This window comes from Pongo abelii, chromosome 16 (assembly GCF_028885655.2).
Source record: "Pongo abelii isolate AG06213 chromosome 16, NHGRI_mPonAbe1-v2.0_pri, whole genome shotgun sequence".
In the NCBI taxonomy this organism is placed as follows: domain Eukaryota; kingdom Metazoa; phylum Chordata; class Mammalia; order Primates; family Hominidae; genus Pongo; species Pongo abelii.
In genome coordinates, this window is record NC_072001.2 from 74,412,026 (window position 1) to 74,425,665 (window position 13,640).

General features: G+C 45.6%; 1 protein-coding gene across 2 annotated transcripts in view; it reads left to right on the forward strand.

Moving 5' to 3' along the window:
- The window catches only part of THSD4 (thrombospondin type 1 domain containing 4), a 680,304-nt gene that overhangs the window by 87,393 nt on the left and 579,271 nt on the right, over positions 1-13,640 (forward strand). For both annotated transcript variants that reach the window (XM_024232473.3, XM_063716704.1), the window contains exon 4: positions 12,509-12,870. In XM_024232473.3, coding sequence (XP_024088241.3) covers positions 12,509-12,870 — 362 coding nt within the window. The remainder of the gene's footprint in view (positions 1-12,508; positions 12,871-13,640) is intronic.

Sequence of the window (13,640 nt, forward strand, 5' to 3'; positions counted from 1 at the left end):
GGGGAAGGTAGAGGAGGGGAAGCCAGCAAAGAGACAGCCAGAAGTTTAGAAGAACCAGGATAATATGGTGTCCTGAAAATCAAAGAGAGAGAGCATTTCAACAAGCAGAGGATAGTCAGGGGTCAAATACTGAGTGGCCTGCTTTGAAGAGACAGAACTGTTCTTTAGACTGTCGGCTTCTTGACATTTGGGCACATGGAGTAAGGACAATGGTAGAGGCATCAGATCACCAGCCAAGTGGCTGAACATGGCATGTACTGCTAGGAGAGGAAGTGTTTGACATTTCGCAAAGCAGGTGGGCAGGAGATCAAGCCATTGGGAAATTTGTCATTCATTCATCCATGGGTTTATTCACCTGTCCTTCAGATATATCCTGAGGGCCTGCCAGGTGACAGACTCTCTGTTAGAGAGAGTGGGTAGAAACACAAAGATAAATAAGACATAATTCCTGCCCTGGGGAGCTCACAGTGCTGGTGGGGACGTAGCTGTGTACAAAGATAATGACAGTGCCAGGCGGTAAGTGCTATGGAGAAGGGTGTGTAATGGCCCTGGAGAATGGGAGAGAGCCTGCTTGATCTCGATGGGAAAGGTATGTTCATAGGCAGAGTAGAAGAGACAGCACTGGAGCTGAGAGAACAGCCAGGTGAAGGTGGGCAGGGAGAGAGAGCGTGTCCTACTTCTTGTGTGGTGTGAGCATGGGGGGACAGAGATGGAGTTGAAGCTGGAAAGGAAGGCTGAGGCCAGATGGTGACAGGTTTAGGATGCCATGGCAAAGAGTAACTTTGGATTTTATCTTTTGGAGAGTGAGGACCCAGGAGACATTGGTAAGCAAGAGAGCAACACAGTAGGGATAGGTTTTAAGAAAATAGCTTTGGCAGCCAGGCGTGATGGCTCATGCCTGTAATCTCAGCACTTTGGGAGGCCAAGGTCGGCAGATCACTTGAGGTCAGGAGTTCAAGACCAGCCTGGCCAACATGATGAAACCTCGTCTCTACCAAAAATACAAAAAAAAAAAAAAATTAGCTGGGCATGATGGTGTGTGCCTGTAATCCCAGCTACTCAGGAGGCTGAGGCAGGAGAATTGCTTGAACCTTGAACTCAGGAGTCAGAGGTTGCAGTAAGCCGAGATTGTGCCACAGTGCTCCAGCCTGGGTGACAGAGCGAGACTCCATCTTAAAATACCTTTGGTGTTACAGGGAAGCCTGAGTGGGTGAGGGAAAGGCTAAGGCAGGGAATCCAGGTAAGGTCAAATCTCAATCCATTTGCAGCCTCTTTCACTCAGCAGGTGTTTGTTGAACACTTGCTGCGTGCTCTGTTCTGTGCTGGATGCTGATGCTTTCCATGAAAATGCTTTCGGCTTGCCTTTGTTAAGCGGCGTGCTGATCTCAGGGGCTTCCTGGGGAGTGCTGAATATTGACCCAGATGCAGACAGCCAAGTGACCAGGCAGACTCTTCTGCTGGAAGATTGCTGTTCCCCGAATCAGCCTTTGGGTCCAGAAGCCAGCACTCTTTATTTCATGCATTACTCATTATTTTGACTGTCCTGGTTGGCTTGGGCTGCAAATAGCCACTTGCCGTGGAGAGCATGAGGCTAGCACAAAAGACCACACCAGGCACTGCACAGAGACATCTGCTTCTGTTTCCTGAGTAACCACGCAGCAACACAGGGCCGAGTGGGTACCAAGGCACATGCTCTGTGTTATTTTCTAGTTATAACAAAGTACAGTTTCCATGTGGCTGGTGATGAAAGAGTCAGGTCAATTTCAGAAAGAAGAGTGTTTCCGAATATGCAGGTCACATCCAAATATTTACCTTATTGCATCGTAGTTTTGGCTGGGCCCTGCTTTTAAAGATCATGGAAATCCATCCGGGTCTCCTTTGCACTGCGTTTAGGGAATTTCTGTGCTCAGAGCCTCTTTGCTGGCAGTGGGGAGCCCTGGGTACAACCTGGGATTGCCTCTCCCTGTTGTGGTACTTGAAGCGAATCAATAAGTGGCAAGAAATATAAGTGTGCTTCCAGGAAAAATCAGAGGCTGTTAGCACTGGAAGGGACCTCAGCCCTCATTAAGTCCAACCAGCTCATTTTACTGATATGGAAACTGAGGTCCCAAGCCACAGACCGGCTGGCCTCAAATCACAAAGAGAGGGACGGCAGACTTGAGACCAGCCTGCAGGGTCCAGTCCAGAGCTTCCCACGAGTCCACCCTTTCCTCTTCTTTCATCTTTCTACATTTCCTGTTTGCTGTTATACCTCTTTTATTAAAAGTATACAGTATTTCCAGTGGAATCTGCTTAGCTTACATACCATGTGAGGGGCAGTTCTCAGTCCATGAATGTTTCCTTGTCTCATATGAGAAATTCTGAGTTGGCCTCAACTTGAATGGCAGAAGTAGAAGAGGTGGTTCAAAATGCAGGAAATTTGAGGGTAATAAAATCATGTGGCTAGAGCATTTGGGGGCTAAGGAAGTAGCAGCCTATGAGCTCAGTTTAGCCCTTTCCTCTTTGAGTCGCACATAGGGGTGTCCAGTGGCCATTGATTCTCAAACCAGAGGATGCATTCAAATCACTGGGGAGCTTACTTAAAATGCATATTCCTGGACCTTTCCCCAGAGGTTCTTATTCACTAGGTTTGGTGCAGGAGCCAGGAATCTGCATTTCTCAAGTTATACGTCAGGTAGATTGTGTTGCAAATTACCCTGTGGCTCTCACCTTGAGAAGCGTAGCACAGCAGTAGGAGAAATAGGGCAGGGGCATGTCCACGTGTTCAGAGTATACACTCAATAACATATACTTGGAGAAGTATGGTGGAGTTTGTGTGTCTGAGATCATTTACTGTGAGAATTCTCCAACTGGGAGGACACAGGTATTGAGAGAAAGCCTTCAGGTAGAGCTGGAAAGTGCAGAACACCAGACTCAGAACTGCTTAGCTGCTGGGTGGCTGCATGTCAGTGGTGCTTTCCTCTGGGCGGTTCATATTTTCTCCAAAGCGTGGCTTTCTCATTCCTCATTTATCTTGGTTTCCTTTGGCTTCTACCCACTCCTCCTTTGTTTTGGTTTTGTGCAAATACATCATTTAACTGTTCCTGAAATGCATTTGTAGAACTCATTTATATAATAATTACTATTGGGGCAATTCTGATCCAATAATCAAGGCTAAATGTATTGTGCTCCCGTCTTCCATATTGTGAGGTTCTTACACTGATACTGCAACTGCTGGCATTAACATGAATGCTGAAAGGTAAGATTTGGGGCCTTTTGCAATGTGTCATGTCAGAGTCTAGATAGTTGATCAAGATGTAACATTAAATCATCTGTCTCAGAGAAAACCATAGTGATAATCCTGAATTTAGATCTGGCTGGAGTCTGGAGATTCTCTTTTTTTTTGAGACAGAGTTTTGCTGTTGGTGCCCAGGCTGGAGTGCGATGGCGCAATCTCGGCTCACTGCAACCTCCTCCTCCTTGCTTGAAATGTAAGATTTCACTGGTTTCTAATTCTCTTTCTACAAAATAAACCTCCCATCTGTTCTTCATAGAAACGAGTCACATACAAAGTCTGAAATTCTAAAGTCTCGTTTAACGTCTAAAGTCTCCTCCTTTGGGTTCAAGCGATTCTCTTGCCTCAGTGTCTTGAATTGCTGGGATTACAAGCGTGTACCACCATGCCTGGCTAATTTTTGTATCTTTTGTAGAGACGGGGTTTCACCACATTGGCCAGGCTAGTCTTGAACTCCTGACCTCAGGTGATCCGCCCGCCTTGGCCTCCCAAAGTGCTGGGATTACAGGCATGAGCCACCACGCCTGGCCAAGTTTGGAGATTCTCTATGAGGTGGTCCCACCTCCCCAAGCTCCTGCACAGGCCCCAGGTTGTCCTAGCTGAGCAGCCAGCTATATGTTCCTGCTTTCATTTGCTCTCAGATTCCCAAAACTTTGTTCTCAGGGCTCAAACTCCAAGGTGTATTTTTGAAACGTTTGCTTTAGAGTGTTGACTTGGTTATGTGGCTAAAACTAAACCTACTTTTTCCAGTCTCTCTTAGAATGAGACTTTAGAATTTCAGACTTTGCATGTGACTGGTTTTCTATGAAGAACAGATGGGAGCTTTATTTTGTAGAAAGAGAATTAGAAACCAGTGAAACCTTACATGAATTCACATTAGTACAGAAACCAAATCCATTGAAAACATTGAGAGCTGTTCTGGTTATGAATTTACTGGTGGTGATGAGAAATTTCCAGGGTTTTCTGTGACAAGACTATCACCAACTCTTAGTTCACTCTGTGCCTCCCACTCTCCACAATCTGCTCCAAATCTTTCTCCATTTAATCTATTTATTTTTATTTATTGAGCAAGCAGTATTGTAACCATGACTGAAATTTTTTAAATTACAAGAAAACTTATCCTGGGTCCAGCTTCAGTAACAGATCGTATGTTTTCATTTTTCCATGTCACCTTCCAGGCTCTGTTCCTATGCTACAGAATCTTTACATTATTATAATCATGTTGTTGTTATAAGTTTATATTTGATATTTTTCAATTAATATTGTATTACAAGACTATTTCCATATTGCTCTGTATTATTCATGATTATGATGCTTCGCAGAGTCATTTGACCCTCATTTATTTGACCATCCTTATATTTTGGTCATTTATGTTCATTTCCATTAAAAAGGCTATGATGAAATAAACCCCATCCACAATTGCTCTGATAATTACCTCTCCTGTTCTTCTCAAAACTCGCCTGCTGTCTCTCCTGTGAGCCTCTGATTCACTTGGCCCCATCATGTTTCATGGAGACCATGGTTCTCTAGTTACTCTGGCTGTGGTCAATTACTGCCACTAAATGACTCTTTCTGCCCTGGGCTCGCTTAATCATGAGGCTTCTGCCAAGTCCAGACCACCTCCCTCTCCCAGGTTTTGCTCGTTCCAGTAGCTGCTTTCTGTCCTCCAAGTCCTGTGCCAAAGGCAGACCCACTTCATTTCACATTATCTTGATTACCACATTTTATGCATATATTGTAATATTTGCAATCATTTAGATCAGGGGTCTTCAAATCCTGGGCTGTGGACCAGTACTGGGCCGCAGCCTGTTAGGAACCTAGCCGCACAGCAGGAGGTGAGCGGCGGGCCAATGGGCATTACCATCTGAGCTCCACCTCCCGTCAGATGGGCAGCAGCATTAGATTCTCATAGGAGCGCAAATGCTATTGTGAACTGCGCATATGAGGGATCTAAGTTGTACACTCCTTATGAGAATCTAATGTCTGATGATTTGAGATGGAACAGTTTCATCCTGAAACCGTCCCTACCCCACCCCCCACCACCACATCTGTGGAAAAATTATCTTTCATGGAACTGGTTCCTGGTGCGAAAAAGGTTGGGGACCACTGATTTAGCTATCATTCAGGGTTCTTTACTGCAAGCAACAGAAACTAACATAAGCAATAAGGAATTTACAATAACGAGTCTAGGAAGCAGGTGGGAAGTGAGGCACATCAGAGAGCAATTGCACATGATTGGTCTCAGCATAAACAGCAAGTTCAGAGGAGCTGTTGCTGGAGCCAAGGACTCAAAGCCATTTGGTCTGCTGGTCAATTTGCTGGAAATTCAAATTCCAGGGAGGAAGTGTCCATTGATCCACACTGCCTACCTTGGCTTTAGCTGGCAGGGCCCCTGAATACATTCCCACCACATTTAATCCAATGTGGAGAGGTGACTACAGACCTAAGGAAAGGGGAATGCTGCCCCATATATACACCTTCCTATGGATATATATTTATGCAAATGTCCCTGCCTAACATTAACCAACACTTCCATAGAGCCGATCTCAAAATGTGGTCGGTTAGGGCATCCAGCTCCAAATCCAAAGTCTTTGCGGGGGGGTTTCAGTTTCCCTCTAACACTGTCACAGTCTTTTGCACAGCCCAAGTTGAGTTAAATGGGAAGGGGACTACACTGCTTCTCTAACTTCTCTAGGTGCTGTTTCTTTTTCTTTTTCTTTTTTTCTCTTTTCTTTTCTTTATTTTTTTATTTTTTCATTTTGAGATGGAGTTTTTCTCTATCGCCCAGACTGGAGTGCAGTGGTGAAATCTCGGCTCACAGCAGTCTCTGCCCGCCGGGCTCAAGTGATAATCCTGCCTCACCCTCCTGAGTAGCTGGGATTACAGGCACCCACTACCATGCCCAGCTAATTTTTGTATTTTTAGTAGAGACGGGGTTTCACCATGTTGGCCAGGCTGGTCACGAATGCCTGACCTCAAATTATCCACCCGCCTCAGCCTCCCAAAGTACTGGGAGTACAGGTATGAGCCACCGTGCCAGGCTCTGGATGTCGTTTCTGTTTCCTGCTCCCTGGCTCATGCCCCATCATGACTATTTAGAGAGGCACCATAATATCAAGCAGTAGTTTTTAAATGAGGAGGAGGATATCAGGTTTGGAGGATTTCATCCAAAATACATGGCTCCCTTAACCCTAGCCTCACCCCATGCAGGGCAGGTCATAATCTCTGAGGGGAAGGGTCATGGCATGGCATGTGTGCTTTGAACAAGCTCCTCTTCTAATTCTGTTATGTTACCCTGACACCCACCTCGCCCCCATCCTTTAAAACCTCCAGTCAAGCGGAGAGAGCACTGATTTGATTCTCGAGTTGGATCTGTGTCTTACACATTATAAAGCTTCTGAATGGTAGTGTACATTCTCCCAATGAAGGGACAAAGTAGAGATTTCCTCTGTCCCTGCTGGGGGACATGTTAGATGCCTTACCTAGCTATTTCATTTCATCTACCAAGCAATACTAGCAGATTCGTGTTATTTTATCTCACATATATTTTCAAAGCCCACATCATCCACTAGACCACACAGACACTCTGAACCTCAGTGACTACATCTGCAAAATGGAAATATACATCCTTGAAATGAATCTTGTGAGTATCAGAGGGTTTGTGTTAAAGTAGTTAGGGCAGATAAGGGGTATTTTTGCTTTTCCACTGGGCTTCTTCTGTCTGTAATCCTCCAGCATATCTCTTCCCTTCCCTCAGTGGCAGACCTTACCTCTTTCATAGAAGGCTGAAGCCATCCAATGTGAACTTCATCCTCCACTCCTTTCCTTACACCAGCATGTTGTTTTCCATAATGGAAGATCTCTTTTGTTTGTTTTATTTTTCTGATCATTTAAATAACTTTACCTTAGATTTTCTTAGGACCCACCAGTCTATGGATGATATGGTTGTGTCCCCACCCAAATCTCATCTTGAACTGTAGGTCCCACAATTCCCATGTGTTGTGGGAGGGACCTGGTGGGAGGCAATTGAATCATGGGGGCGGGTGTTTTCTGTGCTATTCTCATGATAGTGAATAAGTTTCACGAGAGCTGATGATTTTATAAAGGGGAGTTTCCCTGTACAATTTTCTTCTCATGTCTTCTCTTGTTCTTCTCTCTTGAGATGTGCCTTTCACCTTCCACCATGATTGTGGAACTGTGAATCCAATAAAACTCTTTCTTTTGTAAACTGCCCAGTCTTGGGTATGTCTTTATTATCAGCATGAAAACAGATTAATACATTGGGTATAAAGTCATTTTAACACAATCATTCCAATTTTTGTGACCTTCTGTTCACATGTACACAGTGCAGAATCTTAGCTATCCCTGAGGTCACTCTAATCGTTGCTGGAAATCACAGGAGGTATCCTGGGTGCTCATGAACTGTTACGAATTTTTTGAACTCTAGAAACAAACTCTAAGCCTCAGTTTTTCATCTGTAAAGGGAGGTGATGATAGCTTCTTTAGGTGGGTGTTTTGAGGATTAATTAGATAATATATATAAAGTAATTAGCCTTCAGTTGGCCTGTATTCTGTTACTAAATAAATGGTTGTTATTGGTGTCACTGTTAAACACCTGCTAATAGGCCTTGCCAGCTGCTGCAAGGTGTTGATGTGATCCCCAGGGCAACTGGTTAGTATAGGAAGTTGGTGAGGGGTGGGTGGTGAGGACACACTGCATTCTGCCTTATCTTTCTTGCCACCTTGTTTGGTGGGAAAAGATTTTCTAGTTGGGCTCTGTTAGTTGCCAAGGTCAGAAAACTACTCATATTAGATTGAATCATATGAAAGTATTAATCATATGAAATTGTATTTTTATAGATCAAAAATGGTCAAATATCAGTGATTTTTTATGTTTCAACTGAACACTTAAAGAGTGATATCAACAAATAGGTTTATTCTCTTACACTGTCCTATAATTTTTTCACTAATTAATATAGTGAAAAAATATATGGAGAGCTGTCCATTTTAACAGATATAAATCTACCTCATCCTACCAGATAAATTACATTCCATTGTTTGGATAGATTTCATTTTAGCCAGGCTCCTATTCATGAACATTTAGGTTGCTTCCTTTTTTTCACTGTTGTTCTTACAAAATATGATGCAATATAAGTCTTTATGCATATATATATATAACTTTATATAGTATTTTTGAGTATATCTGTAAGATGAACTACTAAAAGTAGAGCTGCTGGTGAAAGAGTATGTGCATTGGAAATTGTGATAGGTATTGCAAAATTCTCTCCCAAGAAGTTGCCCAAATTTAGATTCTAATCAGCAGTGAACATTCTTGCCATATTAGTATTGTCAAACTTTATAATATTCGCCAATCTAATGGGTTTTAAATGGAATTTTGGTGCTTTGTTTTCCATTATTTTCATTATATGTGATGTTAAACAATTTTTATATGTTATTTATTTTCCTGTTGTATATTAGCTTGAGCTGCTATAATAAAAAAACCATAGACTGAGTGCATAAGCAACAGGAATTTATTTCTCATAGTTCTGGAGGCTGGGAAGTCCAAGATCAAGGTGTTGAGCGATTTGGTTTCCTGGTGAGGCTTCTCTTCCTGGCTTGCAGAGAGCTGCCTTCTCCCTGTGTTCTAATATGGGGTGGGGAGTGGGGCTAAGAGAGAGAGGGAGAAAACTGGTTTCTCTTCCTTACTCTGGTCTCTCTTCTACTTATAAGGACATAAATCCTATCATGGGGGCCTCACCCTCATGACCTCATCTAAACCTAGTTACCTCCCAAAGGCCCCACCTCCAAATACAATCATACTGAGGATTTGGGCTTCAGCATATGAATGGTGGGGAGGGACATGTTCAGTCCACAACACCTATGAATCACCTGTTCATACCCTTAGTTCCTGTCTCCGCTGGGTTGTCTGTTTCTTATTGATTTGTTAGGATTATTTATAAATGAAGAAAACCAGCAGTTTAGGGTGCATTTTAGAACAGGTTTTCTGCTTCGGTCTTCACATGTCAGTATGTATTGGGGACGGGGCAGCACGCTGGCAGGTTATAAAGCTTCGAGGTTCAATTATTTTTGTCTCTTACCATGATTTATTATTGGCTTTTGCTGCCTGTCACTAACAGAGGTCTTGTTAGTTCGTCCTAATTTTAGGAATATTATGTCTCAAAACACTTGAAAGTTATCCCATCTTTCATCTTGCCTTACAGAAAACTTCTTGACTATCAGAACAGAAGAAGGGGAGAGGGTTGTTAGGAGGATCAGGAAGGAGTGGAGAGAGGCTGGGAGGTCGATACAACTAGCAGGCTAACATCTCAAGCCCTCATCCCCTCATTTTTTCTTTGATTGGCTTTTTCTTCCTTTCTTTTTCTTTCTGTTTCTCCTCCTTCCTTCCTTTCTGTTTTTTTTTTGTTTTTGTTTGTTTGTTTGTTTCTGGCTGCATACTATAAATATACAATTCTGGAGCTTGTGGTTAGTTTCCCACCATGGGGACTCAGATGGAATTTCAAGTCACTCGCCATACTTCAACTATAAATTAGAGAATTATTATGAATAGAATAGGACGGAATGCGGCTTCATGTTTTCTTCCCCCAGGGACCTTGCCCAATTTGGCAATAGGAACTAAATTAAGGGTGGGATTAGTTCTAGGAAGTGGATTTTGAGTATAGCTGCATGTCTAATCCAAGTATTATAGGCAGTGTCTTTGTTATCTGTGTTAATGAGAGATCAGGAGGCGGTGGATAACTGAAATCTCCAAATGTGCCAGGAACATATCTCTGCCTTTGTTCGTTTATCCCAATGATCCTTCCACTAGGACAATTGTCAAAGTGGTTTTATTTCTACTCATTTTAACCTTCTGTTTTCTAGCAACAATATAGGCAGGGAGGCCACATGCTGCAGGGGGAAAAATGAATGTTAGACCAGGAGTCGGGAGACAATTTTAGTCCTGTCTGTGCCCTGCACTAGCCTGAGACGGAGGACAAGTCATAAAGTCTCCTAGGTTCTCAGTTTCTTCCCTCTAAAAGGAGCCATATAACATCAACCTCTCTAGGTGGCTGGGGGAGCTGAGGGGCCCTGGAAAGTGCAACTGGCGCTAGTGCTGCCTGTGCTGCAGAGCCGGGCCATTTACACATGTGCCGTCTGTGCAGCATGGGACACAGAGGAGGAGTGCGGCCCGTGCCGGCCCATTTTCCTTCCTTGTTCTCCAAGTATAAGCACACTCCATTATTTTCCTAGGGCTGCCATAATGAATTACCACAAACTGGACTGCTTAAAACAACAGACATTTACTCTCTTGAAATTCTGAAGATCAACAATTCAAAATCGGTGTCACTAGGGCCACGCTCCTTCCAAAGTTAGTACGGGGAGAATCCTTCCTTGCCTCTTCCAGCTTCTGGTGGCTCCAGGCATTCCTTGGCTTGTGGCTACACCACTCCAGTCTCTGCTTCAGGAGTCACACTGCCTTTGTCTCTGTGTCCATGTCTTCTCTTCCATGTCTTATAAGGGCACTTGTCATTGGATTTAGGGTCCTCCTGGCTTACCTAGGATGATCTCTTCTTGAGATGAGCTATGTAATCTGGCACCATGCAGGTGCCTGAACAATTACAGTTATGCCTGTGACTCCAGTTTCCTTTTCTGAGGTCTTTTCAATTCTCCCCGCCCTTACCCTGCCCAGCCAGGACAGCCAGTCCCTTCCAAAAGCCTCCCACAATCTTGTGCCGGCTGCATAGAGCTCATCTGCTGCTGCATCTAAGCACTTGTGTGGACCTGTGGTGTGTTTTCCCTTGTTGTCTGGGCCTGGCTCAGCACTGGCATACAGCTGGTGCTCAGAGCATGTCTGCATAATGAATAAACTACAGTGTGCTTGCTCTTGGCATGGAGCCTGGCACAGTAGGTCTCTGAAATGACCAGTTAAATGAGGGTGTAGATCACTCTTTGGATAGAGCTTTTGAACCTTCTGACATTTTTCACCTCTTCCAAGTCACCATGGCAGAGAGGACATTATTATCATTACTAACAAATATTTGTTTAGTGCCAAGCTCTCTGCTATGCACATGGATGGCCTAACCTAAATCCCCTTACAGCTTACAAGGTAGGTACTGGTACTATCCATCTTTAAAGCACAGTGAGCCTCAGAGAGATTCAGAAATTTCCCAGTCACACTGCTAGTGAGAGGTGAAGCCGGGGGGACTTCCTAGGTCGAGTGGGGACTTGGAGAACTTTTCTGTCTAGCTAGAAGATTGTAAACGCACCAATCAGGGCTCTGTGTCCAGCTAAAGGATTGTAAATGCACCAGTCAGCACTCTGTAAAAACACACCAATCAGCGCTCTGTGTATAGCTAGAGGATTGTATATGCACCAATCAGCACTCTGTAAAATGGACCAATCAGCACTCTGTAAAATGGACCAATCAGCAGGATGTGGGTGGGGACAAATAAAGGAATAAAAGCTGGCGACCGGCCCCACTCTCTCCAGTCTCTCCCAGCCAGCAGCCGCAACTTGCTGAGGTATCTTTGTATGCTGTGGAAGCTTTGTTCTTTTGCTCGTCACGGTAATTCTTGCTGTTGCTCACTGTTTGAGTCAGTGCCACCTTTGAGAGCTGTAACACTCACAGCGAAGGCCTGCGGCTTCATTCTTGAAGTCAGCAAGACAACGAACCCACTGGAAGGAAGAAACTCCGTGACACCACCTTTAAGAGCTATAACACTCACTGTGAAGGTCCGCAGCTTCATTCCTGAAGTCAGCGAGACCACGAACCCACCGGAAGGAACAAACTCCGGACACACGAGGAAGTGGTGGCAGGGGTGTAACCATAGGCAGCCTGGCTCTAAAGCGGTGGCCTCTCAACCACTGTGTCCAGTTCCTTGCCTTTCCGACAGGGTGACACAAGGCGTGTCTTCTTTGCAGTTTATGGGAAGTCCAGTCCCTCTGGCCGGAATCCGGAAGACCGAGTTGGAGGTTAAGGGGGACTCCTGAAACCGCGTGAGCCCTCCAAGGCCATGACACCCAAAGCCAGGGCCGCATTATGACTTTCGCGGGGCCTAGGCATTTTTGCCTTCGCGGGGCCCTCTTTCCTCCAAAAACCGACTCTAAGCCAGGCTGGACTGTATTAATACTCATCTTTGAAACAGACTGTGCCTACTTGTGTCGACCCTGCTCAAAGCTTTTCGGGTGAAGAGAGGAGCGGTGTTCTGGTCCCCTAACCTGCCTCTGTCTCCGCAGGTCCCGCAGCGGATGGCGGCGGAGGGCGCCCCCGAGGACGGCGGCGGCGGCGCCCCGGGAGTGTGGGGCGCCTGGGGCCCCTGGTCGGCCTGCTCGCGTAGCTGCAGCGGCGGCGTGATGGAGCAGACGCGGCCCTGCCTGCCCCGCTCCTACCGCCTGCGCGGCGGCCAGCGGCCTGGCGCCCCCGTGCGCGCTTTCGCGGACCACGTGGTGTCGGCCGTGCGCACGTCGGTGCCACTGCACCGGAGCCGCGAAGAGACGCCAGCACTGGCCGGTACGGACGCCAGCCGCCAGGGCCCCACCGTGCTGCGAGGCAGCCGGCACCCACAGCCCCAGGGCCGCGAAGTCACTGGGGACAGAAGGTACACGCCCGCCCCTGTCTGTACCCCTCCCGCGTCCCTGTCCCAGTTTCTGCCTCTGCCCCTGTCCCTGCCCCTGCCTCGCACGCTGCTCTGCACCACAGACAGTGCGACTAATGAATTGCTCTGCCAGGTGGCAAGGAGCTCTGGGCTCCACGAAGCTCTTTTCACCTTTTAGTTTATTTTGCAGCCTTGTAAAGTGTTGAGGCCACTCCCACCTCACTCTGTGGTTCTGAATAATCTTCAAAGCCAGGCTAATTCTGAGAATGCCCTTAGGAGGAATTTTAGGGAGGCCTCCTAGAGGGGTGAAAGCAGGAGGGGAGTGCTGTCCGGGTGCCGGGAAGGAGAGATCCTCAGGCTGTGTGGATTAAAGCTGAGGACACAAGACGAGAAGACGTGTGTCTAACCGGAGGGCTGATATGAGTTGCCAATCCTACGATAAGTTGAATGTTTGGAGCCTTAGAATGCTCCGAAGCTGTAGGCTTCCAGATTCTGTGAACTTTTCTAGTAAGTTTCTCCGAAGTTTTTTGAGTCAACACATTGGTTTGAGGATATGTCTAAGGACCTAAACTGTTTCAGAGTCATAAAATGTAAACTCTAGAAATGGCATAGTGTCATCAGAATAGTGGTATAGCTCTAAGAAACATAAATATGCCAAAGTAGGCATTGTGGTGCTGAGAAGAGCTTGTCAGTGAGTGAAGCAATAGATATTAACAGACCACTGCATTCATCCGGCAGTATTTGTTGGGTGTCTTAGTGCCTAGGTTCCTGAT